At 37.7% G+C, this 25,773-nt stretch overlaps 1 protein-coding gene across 5 annotated transcripts; it reads left to right on the forward strand.

Annotated features, from left to right (window-relative positions):
• The first annotated feature begins 969 nt into the window (after positions 1-969).
• On the forward strand, positions 970-24,920 carry LOC140769131 (uncharacterized). Of its 5 annotated transcripts, none has more exons than XM_073109697.1 (8): positions 970-1,100; positions 10,202-10,311; positions 17,389-17,721; positions 18,180-18,374; positions 23,332-23,418; positions 23,607-23,665; positions 24,269-24,419; positions 24,525-24,914. In XM_073109697.1, exons 3-8 carry the CDS (start codon positions 17,407-17,409, stop codon positions 24,588-24,590), a joined length of 873 nt encoding a protein of 290 aa, XP_072965798.1. In that variant the 5' UTR covers positions 970-1,100; positions 10,202-10,311; positions 17,389-17,406; the 3' UTR covers positions 24,591-24,914. The 5 variants fall into 5 exon arrangements, with proteins under 5 accessions (XP_072965798.1, XP_072965802.1, XP_072965799.1 ...); XM_073109699.1 differs by lacking the exon at positions 970-1,100 and adding an exon at positions 2,057-4,348; XM_073109701.1 differs by lacking the exon at positions 23,332-23,418 and having other exon boundaries at positions 24,525-24,920.
• Positions 24,921-25,773: the final 853 nt, after the last annotated feature.

Consider the following 25,773-nt stretch of genomic DNA (forward strand, 5'->3'; position numbering starts at 1 on the left):
AATGTATCACATTCGCATGGCCCGTTCGAATGTAGGTCCTCGGCATTCGAACGCTCCCTAGCAAAAGGCCTTATTTTCTTAAGCAAAATCAAACTAGATAAATAAGCTTATCCCAATGAACCCAATGTTGCAAGTGAATCTAATCTGACCGAGTCGTATCATAATACTAAAATGGGTCTGTGACACTGTAGCCCTAGGTAAAATACTGATAAGTTAAGTGTTTACTTTTAGATGAGAATATCAAAAAGTTTATTTTTATAAAATGCTCAACTTTCCACTTTTTATCTTTACAAAATGTTGAAGAGCATTTTATCAAAATGAACTAAAAAAAATTTTGAAGTAAAATTTGAAGGAGCTATGGACCTTTTCTTTTCTCAATTTGAGTGTAGTTAGCTTCGGGAAATCACTATATTATTTCAAGTTATAGGACTCTTTTTATAACGATATATTTTATAACTAAAATAGACAACCGAGTACAAAGTTATAATATTAGAGTTTCACCTATATCTTTCTCGTTTAGTATTTTTAATAATAAAACACTTAAATTTTCAATGTTTTATATGTATCCTCTGTTTCTAATAAATCACTGAATTATTTGATATTTTCTTTTTTCAATAAAAACACTGATATGAATCACTGATCTAATTAACGTTTTATTTTTGGCTAGATAAAATGCTTAACATTTTAGTGAAATAGACTATTTTTTGTATTAAATTTGTGGTGTAAACCATCCGTATATAAATTTTAAAAATAGATCTAATTTGGTCAAAAACTCTCTTATAAAGTATATAAATTAAATCAGGTCTAGTTTGGTTAAAAGTTCCCTTTAATTGCAACCAGATATTTTTCATAAGTGGTTCAAGGACAATCTTATTATTTTTAAAAATTTGAGTGAAATTACCGGAGTAAATTAAAATGGATCACGTCACTTAATACAATTGAATTCCACCTATTTTGGGATTCCAACAAACTCAGCGGATCATTATTAAAACCTACCTCCTTTTCTCTCAGTTCTGTCGTTCTCCTCTTAACCCCGAACCTCCATCCGCCGCCTCTCACGGCCTGTCGCCTTTCCCGGACTCCAGCAACAATCCCTCCAGGTAACCCCTCACCGTCTCTCTTCTTTTACGTTTCTTCTTCTAAGGTAAAATTGGGATAGAGATAAGGTATTTTAGTATAAATGTAACGGTGTATGATAAGGTAAAATTGGGATAGAGATAAAAGATGGATGACTTATCACGGGATAAAGGGATTTTATTGGGATAGAGATAAAAGATGGATGACTTATCACGGGATAAAGGGATTTTAGTGGGATAGAGATAAAAGATGGATGACTTATCACGGGATAAAGGGATTTTAGTATCCCAATTTGATGTCAGTATCCCTATTTATTTGTTGGTGTTTGGTTTGAAAAAGACGGATAAATGTAACGGTGTATGAGATAAAAATATGGGATAAGAATAATGTTTGGTTATGATAAGTCGGGATAAGGGATAAAAATGATTAAATTGGCCTTATTGCCATTTTTTGTTTAATGTAAATATCCCAAATTTTTTTGGTGTTTGAAAGGAAGAAAAAAGGATAAATTTAACGAGATAAAAATATAGGATAAAAATGATATTTGGATACGATGTTGAGATAAGGGATAAAAATGATCAAATTGGCTTTATTGCCCTTTCTTTTGTTTAATGTAAATGAATTTTATAATTTCATTTTGCAACTATTATATTCTCTACTCATGGTTATTTTTGGAATTCCTGCCTATAGAATAATTTGACTGAATTTATAAGCAACCAAACAACACATTTATGTTTAAGTTTGTCTTCTGTTTTATAATTATGTAATTTGTTAAATCTATTTCCTTGATTTGGATTGTTATAGAGTTCATAATTATTATTATTATTATTATATATAATAAGCATGATCCAATCTGAAGGAGATATGGAGATTGGTTTAAATAAGCTTATTAGTTTGTTTCTTATTCAGTTTTGGTTACCTTAGGATTTCTATTTTTATTTTCTATAAATAGGGTTTTATGGCTTGTATTTTAGGTATGCATTGAATTATTGAATAGATTAATTTTTTTTTCTATTTCTCTTTATCGTTCTATCTCTCTGTATCTCTTGGCCTTAGCCTTATCTTTTGTCCATGACTTCTCCCTCTTTTATCTCTCTTTGTCTTAGTGTCTATACCTCCCGTATAGTATTGTCTTTATCCTTGCCACAATTGCAAGCTAATTATAATCTTTAGCCATCTATTACATCCACAAGCTATCATCACCATTTCTTACTGAACCACTTCCATCAACTACTCGGCCTCCAATCCATCCTCACTTGCACCCCACGATCAACCTCCATATTTGGTCGTACCACAACCACATCCCTAGTTGTCTTCTACCATCATCCGCATTAGCTTTAGCTATTTGTTTAACGTATCCAAACTCTAGATCTTAGTACCACCTAGCTAAGTCTTTCCATAACCTTCTCTTGAGTCCAAATGCCACCCCACAACCTCCTACAATTCTTAGAAATTCCACCTAAAGCCTCATTCGTATCCGCCTTCCCCTAGTTAGTTCTCCAACCTGCATCGATATGGCAATCAATGATTCTTAGCTAATTGGTGCAATTCTTTACTGAGTCGCATCAATTTAGTATCAAAGTTGTGATATCTGAGCTAGTTGGATCACATCATTATCTTGTAGTAAAGTAAAGTATACTCATAATCTAGAATCATTGATTGCCATCATGAAGTGTACAAACTTTGAACAATTACGATAGTGGTGGGGACACCACTTCTTATCACGTTTATTCTCGTAAGCACAAAAAGGCTGCACCCGTGGCCCTTTGGCTTAACGAGGGTTGTGACTAGTCACCTTCTAGGGTTATTTTATTTAGCCTATATAAAGGCTTGTAATCATCTTTTATGGGTTAATGAATATTTTGAGAGCTTTTGCCTATTGAGTGTTTGTTGGTGGATTCCAACGTCGATGGATTCCGACACCCCGATTGGTGGATTCCTCGAGTTTGATTCTTTCTCCCTACTTTTTCTTCTCAACTCTACAATCAAGACGTTGTTCTGCATCAGCTTTGGTATCAGAGCGGATCGTTTCCTAGTTTATGGACGCTCTACCACCTGGATTCTACACAGCGTCTCATCTTTTCTTCGTCAGATCAATTGCTCCACGAACACCAGATCGCTACGAGATCCGTCGCCCAATAACATTAGGATCCGGATCCGAGTTACGCGAGAAGATCACTCTCAAGGAGGAAAACAATAAACCATTACCATCACAAGGAGATAATCACAAGTAAGCTTTATTCAATAGATTTTCTTTCCCCATTTTAGATTAAAAAAAAAAGAAAGAGAAAAAAAAAGAAAGAAAGAGCTCTCTGAAATAAAAAAGAAAACAGAGAGAAAAAAAATCCGAAATTTAGTTTATGTTTCATCTTTATCTTTAATTTTGAATTTCGAAAATTTCAAAATTAATTTTAGAAGATATTTTTTTCTTCTTTTTCTTATTTACCTTTCCTTAATTTTAGGAAATTAGTTTCTATAATTTTGGGATTAATTTCCATAATTTTGGGGATTAGTTTCCAAAATTTTAGGGATTAGTTTCCATAATTTTCGGGATTAGTTTCCATAATTTTAGAGATTAGTTTCCATAATTTTTAAAAAGTAGTTCCCTCATTTTAGGATAAATACCTATCTTATCTACTTCCCAAACTTAATCCCTACCAACCCAAGACCTAAACCTATTAACCCACTAGCCTAAACCTCTCCTCATTCCAAAACCCAAAGACCACTAACCAACTAAGCCCACCACCCTAACCTAGCCCATCTTTTAGCCTTAGTGAATCGGTAGAAACCTACCCAAAAATCGACCTGTTTACCCGCAACCCATTCCAAACCCATCGTCATCTTCCTCCTCTTTAACTCCAGCCGCCACTCACATCTATTATCCTTTCTTTCTCTGTTCGCCGACCTCCACGGACGACACCACCGCTGCCCTTGCAGCCCTTGCCGCGGTCGCCGCTACCGCAGCCACCCGTTGCTGCAATTTCCAATCGCAGCTGCAATTTCCAATCGCAGCTGCCCATCCGCAGCCATCTTTCTATCGCCCCTGCCACAGCCCATCTTCACCGTCGTCGCCGCTCTACTACTGCCGTCGTTGTAGCCCATGCGCGGGCCTGCCACTGCTTCATCACAGTCGTCGCTGCCATTCTTGTAGCTCCCTGCCACCGCAGCCACCGCTGCTGTCCCTACCACCGCAGCCGTCGCCGCCATCGCTGTTGTCGGATTCCGGCCACCGTTATCACGACCACCATCTATAGTGGATGTGCGACATTCGGTAACATCCATCCTTTCTTTACTATTATTTGTTAGTCTTAAAATAGCAACTTTCTTTCTGTTGGTGTGGATCATAACCATATTGAGCCTGTTATTGCCTGCTATTGCCTACCTATTTACGTTGCTTAATTCATTTGTTTTATTTCAACAAGCGCTTGTGCCTGATATTGCCTACCTACTTCTTTTTGTTTGTTACAAAAAAAAAATAATTAATATTAATGGTAGAACTAGCTAGGTTAGAGGGAAAGTCTTGACATATCTGCAGTCCCCGTCTCGATCTCGAGAGCTTGTACTACTGGTTTGCAATTTTTCTTCTGAGTCTGACTGGCTCTTACTGAAAACTTCATAAGTGGCTGTAGGTTATTCTGGTTATTACTCTCTTATTGTTCGCTGTGATCTCTTAGCTTGCATATTATCATTCATTTATTGTATTTATTTCTTTAGTGGTAGAGACTTTATATGAACCTTTGTAGTGGTAGGAGAGTCTCTCACCCTTCATCCCAGTCTGTTATGGAACCCAATACCATGAAAGATTTTTGTCGATTTTTATAAGAGTCCATTGAAACCATTACTACCAGATTGGACTACTTCAATGCTCGTCTTGAGGCTATTGAGATGGGTCATGACTAACATGAGAATAGGAGTGATGTCGGTACATCCAACACGGGTGTCACGCGTGCCGCTCCTAATGTCGAGACCTATCGACAGGCTCTATACTACCCTCACCATGAGAGAGGTCCTGAGAGAGAACCTCATAGGCAAAATTATCGTGAAGATACATTTGATTTTCAAAATAACAGGGGGTTTAGAGGCAATGTCGCCTTTAGAGAATCTCAAAACCATGACAATCAAATTATAAAAAATATTAAGGTGGATGCCCCAACTTTTGACGGTCGCTTAGATCTTGCTGTATTTACTGACTGGCTCCGTGAGATGGACCACTTCTTTGAGTGGTATGATCTACCAAAAAACCGACGTGTTAGATTTGCCCAAATAAAACTAGTCGGCCGAGCCAAACTGTTTTGGCAAAGTATAGAACAACTATTAGTGCGACGAAACCAACCTCCCATAATTCATTGGCATGAAATGAAAGAAAAATTAAAAGAAAAATATTTGCCACATTCTTATCTTGGTGACCTTTTGGATCAATGGAATAATTTTAAACAAGGAAATTGGCCTGTGAGTGATTATGTCTCCCAATTTGAGGAATATATGTTGAGTTGTAATGTTGTGGAGGATGAGAGGATGACACTGAGTCGTTTTAGGCGTAGCCTTAACGACGACATTCAAAGAGACTTAGTTTTCCGGGAGGTTACTTCCTTGGACCAAGCTTACACTCTTGGGTTGAACTACGAGATGGTTAATAGGCAACAATTGCCTAGGCGACCAATTGGGCGCACCCCTTCCATTTACGCACCTGCTAGCGTAAAAGCTCCACCACCGTCAGTATCTACCAGAACTACCCAAACTGCCGCACCTGCCCAACTTGACAGAGGGAAGGGGCCCCTCCTTTCCTTCCATGAAAATGCAACTGTTCATGACCCCCGTCGATGTTACAAATGTAGACAAGTTGGTCATGTAGCCTCAAACTGTCCTCGAAAGGCCCTTTATCTTGGGGAACAGGATGACATTATCGGGGAAAATGAGCTCGATGAACAAGTTTATAAACCTGACCTTGATGATGTCCAAGATAGTGACAAAGATCGTGATTATGGAGACCATTTTGTTGGTGTTGTTTGTTGCGCTTTGACGCAACCCCGGGAGATCGATGATTGGCGAAGGAATGCAATATTCCACACTTACATTAAATGTGGGACTAAAGATTGCAAAGTCATCATCGACAGTGGGAGTTGTATTAACGCCATCTCTTCTAACGTTATATCTCGCCTAGCGTTAAAGTCTACACCTCATCCAAATCCTTATAAGGTGTCTTGGGTAAATGATTCTTCCATTGTTATAAATGAGAGATGCCTCGTTTCTATCACTTTCATTTCTTATAAGGAAGATGTGTGGTGTGATATAGTGCCGATGGATGTAGGGCATATCATTTTAGGCCGTCCTTGGTTATTTGATCATGATGTAACTATTTTTGGGCGTTCTAACTCATGCTCTTTCAATTCTGAAGGCAAAAAGATTAAGATAAATCCTATGCACCCTAAAATAATTAATAAAGATAATAAGAAAAATGCTCCAAGTAAAAAGGGTTTGCACATAATAAATTCTAAAGAATTTAAAAAGGAAGCAAACCAAGGCTCTATTGTGTTTGCCTTAGTGGCTCATGAAGTTGGGAGCACTACCCTCACTCCATCATCCGACGAATCTGCTCCTATACTAATGAGTTTCAAGATGTGTTTCCGGATGATCTGCCGGACCAATTGCCTCCTTTATGCGATATCCAATATGCAATTGACTTTGTCCATAGAGCGTCCCTTTCAAACTTACCACACTATCGAATGAGCCCAAAAGAATATGTTGAACTGCAACATTAGGTAAATGAACTTCTTATGAAGGGAGAGTCTAAGTCCTTGTGCTGTGCTTGCCTTGCTCACGCCAAAAGAAAGATGGGTCCTGGCGTATGTGTCTCGATAGTCGAGCCATTAATAAAATAATAGTCAAATATCATTTTCCCATTCCACGACTTGATGACATGCTTGATATGATGACGAGAGCTTCAATTTTCTCTAAGATCGATCTTAAAAGTAGTTATCACCAAATCCGAATTCGCCCAGGCGATGAATGGAAAACTGCTTTTAAAATGAAGGACGGGTTGTATGAATGGTTGATAATACCTTTTGGTTTATCAAATGCCCTAAGCACTTTCATGCGTGTTATGACACAAGTGCTTCGCCCATTCATGGGCAAATTTCTTGTGGTGTATTTTAATGACATTTTGATTTATAGCCGTTCAAAAGAGCTTCATTTGGACCATTTGCGTCAAGTCTGTCTAGTGCTTCGTGCTGCTAACTCTATGACAATAGAAAGAAGTGTTCTTTTCTTTCGATCAAGTCATCTTCTTAGGATTTGTGGTTACTTCAGAAGGAGTCTGCGCTGACCCTGATAAGGTCAAGGCAATTGTTGATTGGCTGGAACCACGAAATATTCATGATGTGCGTAGCTTTCATGGTCTTGCTACTTTTTATCATCGCTTCATTCGAGGGTTTAGTACTATCATGTCGCCGATCACTGCTTGCTTGAAGAAAGGAGATTTTCATTGGAGTAAGGCAGCAAATAAGGCTTTTGAAGAGATTAAGAAGAAAATGACAATAGCGCCTGTAATGCGTCTTCCTGACTTTTCTAAAGCTTTTGAGGTAGAATGTGATGCCTCAGGCATCAGGATCGACAGTGTCCTTAGCCAGGAATGCCATCCTGTTGCCTATTTCAGCGAAAAATTAAATGAGGCTTAGCAAAAGTACTCCATTTACGATAAGGAATTTTATGCGGTTATTCAAGCTTTACGCTATTGGCGCCATTATTTACTTCCGCATGAATTCGTGCTTTATTCCAACCACGAAGCTCTTCGATTCCTAAATTCTTAGAAGAAATTAAATTCGAGACATGCTCGTTGGATCGAATTCTTACAGGAGTATACTTTTGTACTCAAACATAGAGCTGGGGTTGAGAATAAGGCGGCTGATGTGCTTAACCGAAGGGTTAACTTTCTGTCTGCCATTAGCATCAAAGTCACTGGGTTTGACAAAATGAAGGAAGATTATACAACTTGTCCGGACTTTGGCGAAATCATTCTCACTTTGCTGACTGATCCGAACTTAGCTTTGGATAGTTATTCCCTCAAAGACGGTTACCTATTTAAGGCTAACAAGCTTTGTGTTCCCCGTACGTCCGTGCATGACTTTCTTGTTTGGGAGATCCATGCTGGTGGCCTATCGGGTCATTTTGGACGTGATAAGACCATTGAGGAAGTGGAGCGCCAATTCTACTGGCCAAATCTCAAACGTGATATCGCAAAATTAGTTGGTCAATGTAGGACTTGTCAGTTAGCAAAGCACAGAAAACAAAACACTGGACTTTACACTCCGTTACATGTGCCTGATCACCCGTGGTAGGACCTTAGTATGGATTTTGTCCTGGGCTTGCCTCGCACATTTAGAAAACATGATTCAATCCTCGTGGTTGTGGATCGCTTCTCTAAGATGGCCCATTTTATTCTTTGTGCTAAGACCTCTGATGCGTCACAAGTGGCCAAATTGTACTTTGCCCATATCGTCAAGTTATATGGTCTTTCAAAAACTATTGTTTCCAACCGGGATGTTCGCTTTATGAGCTATTTTTGGAAAACCTTATGGCATATGGTTGGCACAAAATTAAAATTTTCTACTGCCTATCATCTTCAAACCGATGGTCAAACCAAGGTTGTTAATCGTAGTCTTGGAAATCTTTTGCGCTGTCTCGTGGATAATCATAACAAAAATGCCATTCTTCCTATAGCCCAATTTACATATAATAACTTCATTAATAGGTCTATTGGCATGAGCCCATTTGAAGTTGTTCATGGTTTTAAAGCACGCAAACCTCTAGATTTGTTGTCTATGTCATCTTATTCTAGAGTCTCTGAGTCTGCCGAAACATTTGCACATCATGTTCATTCTTTGTATTAAGAGATCACTAAGCGAATTGAGGCAAGTAATCACCAGTATAAAATACATGCTGACTTGCACAAACGTGCCAAGGAGTTCGATGTTGGAGATCATGTTATGATTCGTCTCAGACCCGAACGATTCCCTTTGGGAATTGTTCGGAAATTGCATGCCTGTAGTGCAGGACCTTTCCAAGTTCTGAAACGTGCCGGTGCTAATGCTTATGTCATTGATATTCTCCCTGATTATGACATTAGTTGTACTTTTAATATTGAGGATCTAGCAGCCTACCATCCACCTATGTACATCCCCACCGAACTCTATGCTACATCTACTACCCTTCTAGACATCCCTGCTGTTCCACCTACCACTTCTCCTTTCCCATCCACATCACAAGAAAAGATAGACGCTATTTTAGATGATCAAATAACATCTATTGCAGAAAGAGGGGTTCACCGTTTTCTTGTTCGATGGCATGGGCGACTAGAGTCTGAGTGTGCGTGGATCACTCGCGAGGAGTTACAGCAGCTTGACCCCGATATTTTGGAGTACTATCAGAGCCACTCGACTGGGTCGAGTTTCTTCCACCCCGAGAGAGTTGGTGGGGACACCACTTCTTGTCACGTTTATTCTCGTAAGCACAAAAGGCTGCACCCGTGGCCCTTTGGCTTAACGAGGGTTGTGACTAGTCACCTTCTAGGGCTATTTTCGTCTTTTATCTTTTACTTTATTTGGCCTATATAAAGGCTTGCAATTATCTTTTATGGGTTAATGAATATTTTGAGAGCTTTTGCCTATTGAGTGTTTGTTGGTGGATTCCAACGTCGGTGGATTCCGACACCCCGATTGGTGGATTACTTGGGTTTGATTATTTCTCCCTACTTTTTTTTCTCAACTCTACAATCAAGACGTTGTTTTGCATCAGATAGTAAGCAAACAACCCCAATTATTGTAATAAATTGGATTTGTTCTACAATGACTAGATAATTCAAAAGATTAGCAACTTGTGAATAAAATTCAACAAGGCTAATTTAACTCTTGATACATTTGATAGAGTTCAGTCTCAAATTGGAACTCTAGAGATGTGTTACTACAGTTGTAACAATTCACCCAAAAAAGAAAAATCCTATGTATGTTTGTCATTCCTAGTTTTAACAGCATTGCATTTATGTTACATAATTATGACCTGTGGACATGCCTCATTGGATAGATTTGTACTTTCCTATTGGATGGATTTATAACTTAATATTTACTTTTAGGTGATGATTATTGGTTGGATTTGAAACCATTGGTGCATATATCCTTTGGATCGATTCGAGCAGGTTTCGATTGAGTTGCAGATGGTTCTGTTGCGACGACCTTAGCATTGGTATTTATCTTATTTTTTGGTATTTGTTCTACCTTGAAGGACTCATGTTGCTTTTGACATTCATGGAATGATTATCCATTTCGTTTATGGTAGATTTTGGGTTTAGTACACTATTTGGTTGATTACGTGCATCTTATGTCCCGGGGGCACATGTAGGAACACGTGGTGCGGCCTGATATGAACCGGTCAGATCGGATCACATCAAGGGAAAATTAGACTCAATGGATTGAGTCTAGTTATCTTATTTGCTTATTTAGTTTAGTTAGAAGGTTAGGATTTTATTTAATTAGCTAAATCTAGTTCTGCGCAGTTTTGAAAAAAATATTCGTAGAATATTTTATAAATATTTGAATAATATCAAACCAGCAGGATAAGATCGCCAACCTCCAAATCTACAACTTTGGTATTCACGACATATCTCCACTATTTTACTTTTATCTTTTAACTCCGACCTCTGATTTAGGTGCCCTAACTCATGAGGCTACCTTCACCTAAATTTTTATAATCATCCTACAGACGGATCGTTCCAGATTTGGTCCGTAATATTAGTATCAGAGCTGATGTTTCTCGGACAATGGTGAACACATGATCTAAAGCTAACTCAAGAGAGATCGCAGCCATGGAGGACCAAGAACTCGTCTCCATCCCTGTGGAGGTTTTCTTGGCACAACCAGCAACTATCGACGACGAGCTGCCAGCATGGGCAAAAGCATTTTTAAAAAAAATTTCGACTATGTAGAAGGAGAACTCGAAGGAGATCCAAACCGCCCTTAAGGACTCGTTTCAGACCTTGATAGAGGTCCTACTAGCCGCCCTCCACCACCCTGCACCACTTGCACCGCTGGCCATCGCGGAACAGGCACCACCTTCACCTTCGAAGCACTAATAATGGTGAAACCGTGGAGACCATCCAAACCGCGACAACCATCCCTTCCCCAGTTGCGGTGGATCACCCTCCATCCTTGCAGATCGAGCCCTCCATTGTAGCAACGCCGGAGCAGCCCCTAGCAACAGCCCTATTGTCATCTTCTCCGGTAGAGGTGGAAAATAAAGGTCGAAACCCTAGTTTCCACCGATGGTGATCCAGGTACTTTCGATCCAAGCCACCACTGTCAGTGCCTTTCTTGGACCGGCTGCACTTGAGCCATGGCCTAAACCTCATGTGCTAAGACTTTGGCTCAAGCCACCTGTGACTATGACGAACTATGGCTCAAAACGGTGGACCCTAGAGCAAAACCCACCATTGGCCTCTCTTTGTGGTAGACGAGACCCACATGAAGATAGAGGACATAAATTTCGAGAGCGAACGAAGGTTTAGAAACCACCATGGACACCTTGAGGATAAGGTGGTCGGAAGTGTGGTGGATTGATGCGAACCGGGTCAAATCGGATCACATCAAGAGGAGATTAGACTCAATGGATTGAGTCTAGTTATCTTATTTGCTTATTTGGTTTAGTTAAAAGGTTAGCATTTTATTTAATTAGCTAAATCTAATTCTGTGCAGTTTTGGAAAAATATTCGTAGAATATTTTATAAATATCCGAATAATATCAAACCAGCTGGATAAGATCGCCAACCTCTAGATTTACAATTTTGGTATTCACGACTTCTCCAAATTCAGAATCTATCTACAGTGAAATGAAGGATTAATCCGAGAAAGATAAGGAAGGCTGATTTAATTAGTTAGCTGGCTTTATCTTGTTGTTTGAATTTCAAATAATTTAAATAATCCGTATGTGGATCCGATCCGCTATAGATTTTTACTCCTATAAATAGAAGTGGACATGTATTGATAATTTTATGGATGGAATTGAATTGAATCATTGAGAGAAATCTGAGTTTAGCCGGTTATTATTTTCGTTCTTATCTTTTTACATTAGTCGTTAGATTGTTTTTATCTTTATAGGAATAGATTATAATCGTTGATCCTTTACAAGTATCCAAACCCTAGTCACCTCCTATCTCTAGTAGCCACCCTACTACACGGCCGTCTACCACTACCCTTAGCCATTCAACACCCTCTGACGATTGCCACAACGTCGGAAATTACCGTTCTGCCCTCCCTGATATATCTTCACTATTTTATTTTTATCTTTTAATCTCAACCTCTGATTTAAGTGAAACTAGAGCCATTAGAACTCTAACTCACGAGGCTATTTTCACATAAATTTTCATAATCATCCATCATCCTACGGACGGATCGTTTCAGATCTAGTCTGTAATCACAAGATGGTATTTTGGAGCATATGTTCAGAATGATCTAATGGACCAGCAAGAGATTAAACAATTTGTGTATATCAGTGAACATTCTTAGATGGTACAACTGTATAAACTTGGTTTTGATGAATTTATATAAGGATTTAGAGGTAGACACACTAAAAATGTAGAATATGCTGAAAAACAATTGAGTATCTTTATTTTGACTGCGCAATCCATTATTAAAAAGTACGGATTTTTTTAAAAAATCCATGGATAATTCTAAAGTTGTTGATTTATAATTGACACCATATTGGATACGATACTTAGGAAGTTTACTGAAACTTATCAAATATTTCCTTTACATTTTTGCATTTAAATGATAAATCCTATAAACATGACTACTTGGGTACATTGTAAGTTCAAAGATATGTAATTGAATATTTTATTTTTAGGTTAAGAATGTGCTGTTTTTAATAAACCTCGGCCAAAGGTGTGATCTATGAATTAGGATTTCATACTACAATCATCATGATCTATAGGTCAAATTATCTCCTTTGCTTGGAAATTAGTTTTTATTAGTTTGTTACAAATTGTTAGTTTTGCTGATGGGTAAATTAAAAATGAGGCTAGGTATATCTTACCACATGTTATAACAATAATTACCTAATTAAATAAATGCAATCAGGCACAAGCAAGGATGTGCAGATCGACATGTATCGTGATGGAGCAGCATAAGACACTAGGGCAACGCAACCCAAAGATTCTCTTTGTGCCACTAGGTATCAAGTCTAGTTAAGAAAAATATAAGGAAAAATTCATAAAGTAGGATCTTAATGGTTGTAAGAGTTATTGATCTTAACCAATTGATTTATTGATTGTTTAATTATAATTTCAGTGTTTTTCCCAAATTTTATACCCTAATCTCAAATGTGCGGAAGGCAAGAAAATCATAAAATTAGAGACAATTGGAGTGGAATTCAAGTATATCTATGAGATATGTTTGTTTCCAACCATAAATTGTAATTTATTGGTTGAATTTGTAACCATAAATATAACATTGTGTTTTGCCCTAAATTTCCCTTAGTTGAATAGAAATGTTAAAAAGAAATTGGAGAAAATTACCATTTGGATTCGAAATTCTTATATCATTTTAGTAGATTTACCTTCTAGGTGGTAATCTATTAGGTAAATTACAAACTAACCCCTTGTGATTTGGCCGGAGTTCAACTTAACAGTTTGCAGTAAATGGAGATAAGTTGAAATTGGGCCAAACTCATAGGGGGATAAACTATAATTTGCCCTAACCCGTTTCAAGTTTCAAAAACTGTCCTTCAAAGATTATTTAAACATGCAACTTTAGCTTCATAGCATTTTAATGCCTTGATGATGGCATATATTCCTATTTGTAACAAAACCGGATGTATTACACCAATTTCTAGGCTAAAAGACTCCCATTTAGCTATTAAAAACTATTTTCAGCTCTAAAGCCATAAACATTTAATTAAGGGCATGACAAGGCCGTGCTAATGTGCCAATGACATGCTAAGGCATGCCTACACTCAATATAGCGTGTCCTATACCTTGGGCAGGACAACTGTTGCACAGAGGTGAAATACCAAAACCTCCAAATACACGTGTATACCGCGTGGTTAAAATCCCCCCACACGGTGCATCACGTGACCTATCAGTAATATATTTCCACAAGGCACATAAAATATAGGTTCATACCATAAATGATCTCAAGCGAATATGAGTCCGGATACAAGTTTTATAGGCCACAACAAGTCTTCAAAGATACACATCCAAAATACAACTCCAATAATAACACCCTCGCAGGGGCTCAATACAACTAATAAAAATAATTCTAACTAAAATAAAGGCAGCTACTTCTTGCTACTCGCACCTGCTTTTTCTAGCTCTGAAATGATACTACCAAGAGATGGTGAGCATATAGTCTAGCGAGTAGAATCTATACAATCTATAACAATGAAATCACAGGTGCATATCTCAATGTTTGCCTATAGTCGCTAACAATAGAATAAGCTTACTTAAATGACTTACAATTAGTTACTAAATCAATACAATCGATAAAGACTATATAGTACTATTGAACATGCTAACTCCTAAACATATCAGGATAAGTCTACACAAATATAAAACTTGATGTAATATCTTATTCATACAAATCTCAATCATAACATTTACATGTTATGCTTAGAAGTTAAAAGAGTAGTTTTCGCAAGTCAGGGAGGTTTAGTCATTACATACTCACTAATGTACTAATCATGTTTTATCATAGCTTACCAAGCCATTCACCACATAATATAGATATTCTCCAAAAATCATCCATCACATAACCATCCATCATCTCATAATCGAGAAGGAATATATACACATTTAGCAGTAATGTCACCCAAACATGCATGGCGACACTGTATGTGATCAGTTGTCTGTGGCCATCAGACTAAGCACTCCGGTCGTAGGCCTATATCTCACTATCGCTAAATCATCACCGCCCTCAGTGGGATAGTCACGAACCCTCAGCTCATCAGTGGATGCCCTAACCCTACGTCGTCGGATACCGCTAGAGATATATCTCCGCCTCACAATTATGTTCTTATTATCATTATAATCTAGTTTTGATTATGTAGTATAATTACTTGAATGCCACTCAGGCTTCCGATCTCAAGTGTAGGCCGCTAATAATATAAGTCATATATGATATACTCTATCCTTAACCCTGGGCTAAGCAAGTAGGGGCATTGCCTAGTCAGAACCTAACTACTAATGATAGGTGAAAATGGTCTAGTGTCTGTGGGTGTATAAGTCATGTTATAGTCATCATGGTTGTTACATTCTATATTCATAACAGATATTTATGCAAGAGTTTTTCATACAGGATACATGTAGATCATCGTTACACTAATGCATGTGCTAACCTTAACATTCTCATAACATCATGATGAGTAAACTATCAATAACTGCGCATGTCAAGATATATCATGGTACACTAGATGTATGTATTAATAGCATTCCTATAGTGTCATGGAAGGTATAACAGCTACAATTACATTGTTCTAGACTTGTATAAACTTTACTCGTATGGGGGGTCTCCACAGTACTCTAGTTATCCTCAACTAGCCGGCTTCTTCGGAATTCCAAAATCCTCCTCGCGCACACTATTTAGGTGATAATAATTTGTCTTTAGGAGTGTGGTTAGACTAATAATTAGGTGGGATAGAGAAATGGGGCTATAGGGTCCAAATTACCCCAATGGGCTTAGGCTAGGGTGTTGGGATGGGCTCGAGCCCAGCCCAATAGGGCAAGAGAGGCCTTGGTGGGTTGTAGTCCAACTGCAGCCCACCAAAAAATTGATTGGTGGGCTGCAGTTTGTAGCCCACCCAAATCTTTGGTTTAGTGGCAGCCCACCAAAGGTTTGGGTTGGCAGCCCACCAAGATTTGGGTTGGTGGGCTGTAAACCATCTCCTTTCAATTAGGGTTAAACAAACCCCTACCCTCCCTCACCATCTCCTTTTGAGGAAAGGAGACAGAAGGGGGAGGAAGAAAGGAAAAGAAGGGCCGGGCGCTGTCGGTGGCCCACGTCGCCGGCAGCCCGCCCTCGAGGTTGGCGGCCTGTGACCCTCACCTGGGGTGGGTGGCTAGCCGGAGGGAAGGGGAGGGAAAAGAGAGGAAGAGGAGGAGGACTCGACGGCGACGGGGCGTAGCCTGAGCCCGTGCGGAGCGGTTGTTCGCCCTCCCCGCCTATGGGGGAGCGGGAGTAGCTCGCCCCGCAACCGGGGTGGCTGACGGGGCGGCGAGGCGCACCCCATGGCCATTGGCCATGGAGGTTCCCCTCCCTCCTTCACTAAGGGCCCGAAGCCCATGTAAAGAAACCCACCTCCATCGGAGATCTCGGACCGGCGGCTAGACGTGAAGTCGTTAGCCGTCGAGGACTCTAATGACGGCGAGGGGGCCGGGTTAATTAACTGAAATTAACGGCGGGGTAGGGGCTTATCAAGGGGGGGTCATACGGATGGCTCATCGGCTCTGGGTCCAGGGCTTTGTTGGCTCCGGCGTCGGCAACCCGAGAGAAGGTGAGGGAGGGAGAGATGGTGGGGTGGGGGGGAAAATAGAAGAGGGCTGTGATGGTGGCGTGCACGGCAAGAGAAGAAGAAGAAGGAAGAGAGGAGAAGGATGCTAGCAGGACGCACGCTCGGTGCATGTGTGGGCGTTTTTTTTTTTTTTTTTTTTTTTAAATTTCAGGGTGTTACAAGAGATATATATTCCACTTGTAGGTCCTTACACATACACACACATAATATGCATCCTCAACATATCATATCCTTGTGTTTTCAACTCTTACTATATTACCATGTCATATGCATATCCTGTATTTGTCTCGAATCTTCATAGAAGGCTAGTAATATCATAGTGAACACATTGACACAGACACCACAAGATGTAACAGCTTCTTTTGTTGTATTTAGTCACAATTTTCTCATTGTTGATAAGTAACCTTCACCATATAAAGCAGTGGTTCAAAATTGTAGATGTCACATGACATCCCATAATGTTCTTAATTCTCCAACAAGTTTTAATAGTTTATTTTATTACTTAGTGATTTGCCTCAAGAAGGTGCCAGACATGTGTTTCCATGTAGAAAGAGATGATGCTCCCAACCTTATGTATTGATAGTTGAAACTCACTATTTAATATGTGAAATGATTCTTACTCTTATTCTTACATCGGATTATTTGAGTTTTTTTTTTTTTTGAAAAGTAACACCACACATATTGCTTTCACATGCAATTTTGAAAATTCTCTCCTATTTTTGTTGGAAAGGATTCTGCTAAGTTCCAATAAACTCACATATGCAGAATCACTCATCCTTGAAAATGTCCAATGATACTTCTGCTGAGCCAAATGAGTTTGGACCTAACTATCTTGGTTACTACAAGCATCTTCTTATGGAGCTGCTTTACGACAAGGAGAGCAATTCTCCTGTCATGGAATCAGCTGAACCATCTATGGGGCATTCAAAAGGAGATCAAGGCATTTATAGGCAAGATAGTGGAAAAAGTAAAAGTTACAGTGGTTCTGTATCTTTTTTTACAGAAGGGATAGGCAAAGGCTTCCCTGAATATAAGAAGGAAAGGTTGAAATCGGTTCTCCATGAAACAGCTGTTTCTCTTAATCAAGAAGCTGATGAGGTACAACGATGGGAGCTTTCTACCTTGGAATTGTCTTTCTTCCTCTGAGTGCTTTGGCTATTGAACTGAGTACTGACGAATTTTGCTTAAAGAGTCTGGTATATAGAGTGTAGACATAATCTTTATGCCTGAAAGTCTGCAGCAAATTTCTTAACCTTCTCCTAGCTCTCTTTTCAAGCTTTTTTCAATGGTTAAAACATCTTTGTTTATTGGTGATCTTTGTAGTCAAGATGGTCTGAAAAGTGAGAATCCTCTTCAGGTGTTCTTAACTATAGGATGTGTGGAAGGATATCTTTTGCTTGACTATACTCCAAAATGTAGAAACCATTTTAGTACCTTCATAGTTTCAGTTGTTTGTGGTGATATTGAATAGTATACTGTTGCAGTCATGAGTTTAATGTGTCTTTCTGTTGGAGCCTTGAGATAAGAAAAGTAGTAACAACTAACAACCATTGCAGATGCTTGGTCATATTTTAGCAACATTCCGGATTGGATCTGATCAAAAGGAAAAGCTGTTGTCATGCTATGCAAGTGGACCTGATGAGGATGTGCCCAGTCCACTTTGTAGGAAAAAGAGAAAAGCATCCCCTTCTCTCATGTCTAATGCTTCTGAAAAATTTTCTAGCCTTCCAAGTTTTGAAACTATTGAACAGGTATATTAGTTCCTCCTCCCCACCTCTTCTGGTTATAGCAATGTTTTTCCTAAATCATACACTGTCTTGCAAGTATGCATTTCTCCTTTCTGTCTCTTCTTTGATTAGCTGTTATGTAGACACAGGTATTGTACCTAGAGTATTACATATTTAAATCCTTTTGGAAGAACAAAATCATTTACTTTGTCAGCTGTATATCTACTGTAATCAAGGGCGGAGCAACGTTCATGGTGGGGTTTCTATGGTTAAACATGATCATTAGACTCGATTCGCCCAAACCTGGCCTACCCGGTTTTAACCGGGCTAAGCCCGGCCTGAGTCCGATTTAGGCCCAGCCCGACCTGAGCCTGAGATGGTAGTGCGCAGCATGGATTAAGCCTTTGTCCGCCCAGTCCAGCCCAAAAGCTCGATCCACTACTCTTATTAATGGCCCAACCCATAATGCATGCATATTTCTATATTTTTTTAGCCCCACATTGGCTATTTAGTAAACTATATATCAATATATATGTATGTTCCTATGAAAATAACTACAATTTCTTTATAGAAGCCAATTAAACTCAGCCTAATAAGATATAATATTTTTTATATTAATCCATTATGTTAGACCCATTATATCTAACCCAAACTCAATATCTAATGGACTAGTGGATGGTAACGGACTAAAATATTCTAGCCCGGCTCGGCCTGAGTGATTGGTGAGTCATGCCGTGAACAAATATTTAAGCCCGATAAGCTTGAAAAGCTAAGCTCAAACTCCACTCGGCTCTCCCAATGATTACGGCTAGCTGTGGCCCCCTTAAAATTTAATTATATGCATTAAGGTAGGAACGTTATAAAATTTTGCATGTAGCCTCCTCAATTTATGTAGCTTTGCAATTTGGCCCCCTCTTAATTGTATAAATGGTAGCTTTGCAATTATCTAGAGAGAGAGGAAAACATCGCAATTTTACAGAATGGCAACATGATTATAGAATATTTAGAATAGGTTTTCTTTTCGTTTAAAACTACTAGATTTTCTTTGATCTATCTTTTTGTGATTGGTTTTCCAAAATAAAAACCCACAAAGACAATAATTATCTAAGATATTCTAATCTAATCCGTTACTCTTATTCTATACTTTATCTCATCAATTTTTCTACATCGAGCTTAAGAAGAAAATGATGAGCAAACTGATTAATCTCAATTTGTATGTGTAAGTGTCCTCTCTCATATTAATATATCATTCCTCTTTATTATTTAATGTTAGAACATCTAATTGAATTGCGACTGTAAAATACTCAATATAAATGAACTTTATGCTTTCTTATTTTTATTATTTGTTTATGAAAATTACTGCTTGTAATGAGGTGTGTATGTTTGTTTATTTTTGCTATAACTTCAAACACTGTAGAAATCTAAGTAAAATTTATTGATATTATTTCAAAAGCTGCCATGCAAGGATTTCAGAATATGACTAGTCGTGGACAGTTATGAATCATTTTTAATACTTAATTTTCTTTAAGTTTTTTTTTTATGTATCTATTTATTTTTTCAGACTTTGCATGTTTCTGTATGTTCATGTTTGCCCCCCTATTGAAAAATTCCGGCTTTGCCATTGAATGTAATAGGCTTATTCTTCTCTCTAATACATAGGATAGAAGTACATTTCACTTGCACATGGAAAGTTGGCAGCTTTCCATCTAAAGTTGGTTGATTTGATCCATTTTCTCGGGCATAGTAGTTTGACCAAAACCATATCTTACCTTTCTGTGATTGCATGTAAGTGTCTTTCTGTCATTTCAAGAAGTCATTATTAATAGTCCTAGAATGACAGTCCCTATTATATGCAAGCTAAATTAACTACTTTGCCTTCCATGGATCTCAAGGCTTATATAGGACTAACAGCTGCATAGGCATTTCCTGTTGAAGTTGGAGACAGAAAACTGGGTCAATGTGTTAGTCTTGCTTGGTCAATGGATTTGTAAGTAATCTGTGATCCATCATTGGATAGATATCACAATTAATAAATCAGAGAATTGGAAGACAATCTGGGTAGTAGCATGAGTTTATCAGTGAATTCACCTCCTCTTCTTATGAGAATTCATAATCCTAGAGCTCATTTAGAAGGAAATCAAATGCTTAATAACCAACTAGAAGCAATCTTGATTTGCTTATTAGCAGAATCCAGAAACAAAGTGGCATTATATGCAAAGAGAAATTTGGATGCTCTTCACAGAATCTGAGCCTACAAGGCAATTTATGGTTTATATACTATAAAATGGACCTTTTTCTTGATTATGCAAAAACTGGCCATGATTCTATTATTATATTATTTGTAATTTTGTTATGCCAGTTGTGATCCTTACTAATGTTTTGAAAGGGAGAAGGCAGGTGACAAGGCGGCTGACAAGGCCATCTGATACGATCTTCCCTGGATTAGGTTTGATCTATCTCGTTATCAGATTTGGGCAGGACCTTGCATGGAATTTTAGAAGGAGATTCCTGAAGATATAATCGTCGGATCAACTTAAAATTTTAATAGGTCGTAGCCCTAAAAAAGAGCTTCCCAACGAATCTAATCTCGGGTGATTTGGACGGCGGGATCTAGAGATATCTTTGGATAAGTGGGCGAATGTCAGGGAGTCCGATCTGCAAGATTTAGATCAGAACGTGATTTTGGATCTGTGAACGAAGGCACGAGATCCTAGGTGATGAAAAGTATTGATAAAATGAATGATGCGACCCTAACTCATAACATGTAACTATTTGTTCGACTCTATCATAGAAGAATTACTGAGTAAGTTCAAAAATCTAGGAGTAATTTAAAGGAAGAGAACTTATTTGTGGATTTCATGATAGAAAACTATTCGTCAGATAACTTATAATAATTCCATTATGAAAGCAAGCAAAATTTCTATTCTTAGGAAGAAATTCCTCATTCTTATATATTTTTATGTGCCATCTAATTTTATCTTAGGAAATCTATCAAAAACACCTTTACTTTTGCTTTATTATTGTTTTCACTATATCAAATGGATATTTATCATTTAACACCTGTATTTTGCTTAAAATTCTTTAAAAACACCATAGGTTAATTTGATCCTAACAATAGTAATGGAATAGAGAATATTCCATTACTTTCTTTTTTTAAAAAGAAAACCTAAATTAGCCTTTATTTGACTTTAAAATATTCTCCTCCATTTAAATTTACTTGGCCTAAAAAACTTATACAAGGATAGTATTGTCATTTTTCACCTATAGTTATCTTAACTCATCTAGATGATAATTAACAATGTATTCCATTACTTTTTTAAAAAAAAGAAAACCTAAATTGCCTTTCATTTGACTTTAAAATATAGTCCTACATTCAAGTTTATTTGGCCTAAAAAACTTATAGAAGGGTAGTATGGTCAATTTTCACCTATAGTTATCTTAACTCATTTATATGATAATTAACCATTAACAAAACTAATGACAAGGTATTTTTGAGGATAGGCAAAATATACGAGGTCGAATGATAAATATCTATATGGTAGGATGTAAATGAAAATAAAAGCAAAAAACATAATGTTTTCGATAGTTTTGCTTTTTTATCTTATAGCATTTGCAATCTCAAAAATGTGAGTGAGGGGCACACAGATCTCTCCCATATGCATAGGCATGAGCCTCTTGCATGAGAGTCCCCTTGATACAATCCAATTCTAATTTGACTTTGGGTAAGAAAGTAGTCTAAATCTTTGAAAGGGAAAATATTCATAAAATATTCATGCGACATAAAACCAGATGGATTAGATTGGTGAAGTCAATGATCTACAATTTTTGTATTTGGACTTTCTTCAATTTCAAACAATATCTGAGGTAGAATAGAGTTACAATCCAAAGAGGAGTTAGACGACGGTAGACAGTTTAAATAGGTTTAGTTATTTGTTTTTTATTTGGTTTATGATTCTTTTGTTTTATTTTCTATAAATATGGCCTTATAGCTTATACCTTAGGCATTCTTATGAATTGAATTTTCTCCCTCAATCTCTTAATCTCTCGTCTCTCTAGCTTTATCTCTTATCATCTAGAATGTCCTATTCCTTCGCTGCCCTATCTTATTAGTAGCTTTCACCTTCACAACGACGGTACTCTCTCACCATGAGCAACCTTGCCAAAGATATTACCCACGTACAACCATCATCTACATTAATCCTAGCCCTAATTTAGTTGCCATCTACTACATATAAACCCTGGATTCAGTGTGCATCAGTCATATAACAAAGACTTTATTTGCCACCTCAGGCTGATTTGATCACGATCTTTAGTTAGGTCAGTATAATTTGGTACCAGAGCTCGAATACCCTAAGTTGGTTCATATCAAAATTAATGTCAGAGCTATCCGAGTCTCCATCAGCCCTTCTCTTTTTCAAATCTGCAATCTCATATCTTTTTTCTTGTAACATAGAACATCACAGAAAATATAACTTTTTCGTAGTTTCTGTCAATTGCATAAGTTTTGCTCTTGATGGGCTTATAATTTTCCCTCCATTTGCTATTGCAACTTAAGCTTCAGACATTTGAGGTGGTTATTGCTCTGCGCATATAGAAATATAATTTGGAGTTGTGCAACAACTTAGCTTTTGGAGAAATCAGTTTAGTTATTTGATATCAGAACAGGAGGTTCTCAAGGTTGTTTCACTTGATCTACCTTCTGCCATGTATAATTCTGTTCTGTTATATCTGAAGTTACAAATTTTGGGCATTACTATATTGTTGAGCTACATGAGAGGGGTAAGTATTAATATGTCACTGTTCAATAGCTCGAGCCTTTTGAGAAATCACTCAGTCCAGTACTTTGGTATGTGATTTTCTTATGATCTTTAAAGAAACATGCTATATTTGAACTTAGCTGCTGCTATTGTATGATATAATGCAAAACTTTGTTTGATATCATAATCAAGTATAACAGTTTTAGGTGCTTAACTTGTATTAGGTATATAAAGATATCCATTCTATACAAGACGATGGTGAAATATCTCAAGAAGCAGTGGGAATGTATTCTGCCAAATTATTAGGAAAGGTATTTGGATTAAAATGCCACATTGAACCAAAAGTACCATCAACCATGTTGTTGTGGCTCCATGCTTATCATAGTGTTGAATTATTTTCCTACCAATGTTTCTTTGATATTGTTTTGGTGCATGGTAGCATCTATGGAGTTTTCACAAATGATGGTGATTGGAGTGTGAGACGTCTTCCTTTTTTCAGCTTTGCAAGATGGAACAGGATCTTGATGAATATGTAAATGAAGTGGTGTCTCACTGCAGGTATAGTATCTCTCTAGTTGAGGAAAAAATGCCATGCATGAAATGCCATCATCTATAAACAGGGCAGCAAACCCACCTATCAAGAAGACATACCAACTCAATATTTGTTTGATGTAATGGCAACTTGTTAAATGCCAGAGCAATAGAGCTGATTTTGGCTCATTATGGGGTCATTGAGTCTGAACATCGTTATAAGTTGCCAAAGCACAAACACAGGTTGGAGGATAAAAGACTTCCATTGTTGCAGCCATGAGAGCTTGCCATAAACTTTTTCCAGAACCACCAATTTTATCTTTGCACCATTATCCTAATGTCATTATGCCAGCACCCATCTCTTCTTGAGTTCCGATCTTGGGTGCTATGTATTCTTCTTTTTCAAACTTCATTTGCTTTTTATGTAATACAGTGTAGAACATTTCAGTTAGTAAGAACTAAGTAATAGTGTTTGCCACATTATCACATTACTGAAGGATGTTTTTGCATACTGTTCAATGTAACATATTCTTATGATAGGTTGTTTTTTGAGGGTGGCTTGCATGCTTGTGTTCAAGATTCTCTGGTAAATTTATTTTCTGAAGGTTGATTATGTTCAACAATCTGCAGACCGATGACTCATGCTGAGAAGCAACAGCTTGGAAGCCGAATACAGAAGCTTCCTGAGAAAGCACTTGATCGAGTGGTGGAGATCTTTGAAGTAAGGAACTTTCCAGCAAGACAGCATTCCGATAATGTCTTCATTAATTTGGAAGAACAGGTAAATCTTCCCTGACTAGCTGAGACTGGAAACAGAGCAATAAATTCATGAGTTATCATTTTTATGGTTCCATTAGGATAATGCAATTTCTTATTGTTTTCTTAGGATAACGTAACACTATGGAGGCTATACTACTATGTGGAAACTGTGCTGAAAGCAAATAAGCGGTGATGGTGGCTTGCATGAAGTTTGATTTACCTTACCATCTTGTTGACATATCATTGAAGTTCACTGATGTATAAATCATATCATCACAATGGGTTAAAAGGAAATTATGATACGTTATCTCTCTACTTATTTCACATATTGATTGTATTGGTTCCCAATTTTTATTGGTCGGGTTCCAAAGGCCTTGGCTGGTATTCATTATAAACTCTTATCACATCTGCAACACTTTATCAGCGCATGATTCTGTATGAAACGTGAAGTCAGTGGTTTCTGATGGAAGTTTCATTCTTAGGAGAAAACAGAGCAAAAGCAATAGCGATCAATCTCAGGAGAGAAAGGGAGGTGTTGCAGCAGCTGTTTTTATGAACCTATTTCGAATAGTTTGGACAGTTTTTCTTGTTCAGTAGCTGTGGTCCATTAAATTGAAATAAGCTTTAGCTGTTGCAGCCGCTCGCACATTGCTAGTTTTACCACATACACGTGTGTACTCAAGAAAGAAAAAGAAAAGGAGAGGATAGATTGGATTGTCTTCAATCCACGTCCGCATGCGTTGTTTTTCTTTGGATACAAATTTGATACGTGGATACGGTTATTAAAATGATAATAAAATTTATATCCTAAATAAATGAATATTAATTTGATATAGATTGAAACTTTAGGATTTAAAACTAATGCAGAAAGGTGGCCGGTGCATTCGTGAATTCAAAATGCATCACTTTGAACTCGTATTGGCCATCTTATTGGACTCACCTTGGTGGTTTTAATGCCCTTACATCAAGCTTGCTGATGTAGGTTGCCTTTATGAGTTCAACCAGTAGCTCCCTATTACAATTATCTATGAGGAAGGTGAAATTGTAATAAGGGTGCAGTCCTGAACAGCTTTGCTTTGGTTGATCTAAGTCGTTGGATTGACAGCAAATTGATGAAAGAGGATGAATTGAGATGGATTTTTTTTTGTGTGTAAATATGTAATTATCTTGTTATAGCTATGGAAGAGTGCTTTCTAACAAATCAACATCTTACAATTTTGATAGTTAGACTAGAGATATCATTAAATCAGTGGATGAAAGTCGGAGAATCAGACTTGTGGGATAAAGGTCCGAACTGGATCTACTTGGTTTGATTTGCACGCTTGTTGCCTTTAATGGCTAAATTAGTGCAGACGTTGATGTGCTCTTGGATGGAG

This window comes from Typha angustifolia, chromosome 10, assembly GCF_048772165.1.
Source record: "Typha angustifolia cultivar Huaian chromosome 10, ASM4877216v1, whole genome shotgun sequence".
Classification (NCBI taxonomy): Eukaryota; Viridiplantae; Streptophyta; class Magnoliopsida; order Poales; family Typhaceae; genus Typha; species Typha angustifolia.

Coding starts and splice junctions, on each gene's coding strand:
- LOC140769131 (XM_073109697.1), top strand. CDS start 17,407: ATGTCCAATGATACTTCTGCTGAGCCAAATGAGTTTGGACCTAACTAT. Junction 17,722..18,179: donor TTAATCAAGAAGCTGATGAG/GTACAACGATGG, acceptor CAACCATTGCAG/ATGCTTGGTCATATTTTAGC. Junction 23,419..23,606: donor CTGCCAAATTATTAGGAAAG/GTATTTGGATTA, acceptor TCCTTTTTTCAG/CTTTGCAAGATGGAACAGGA.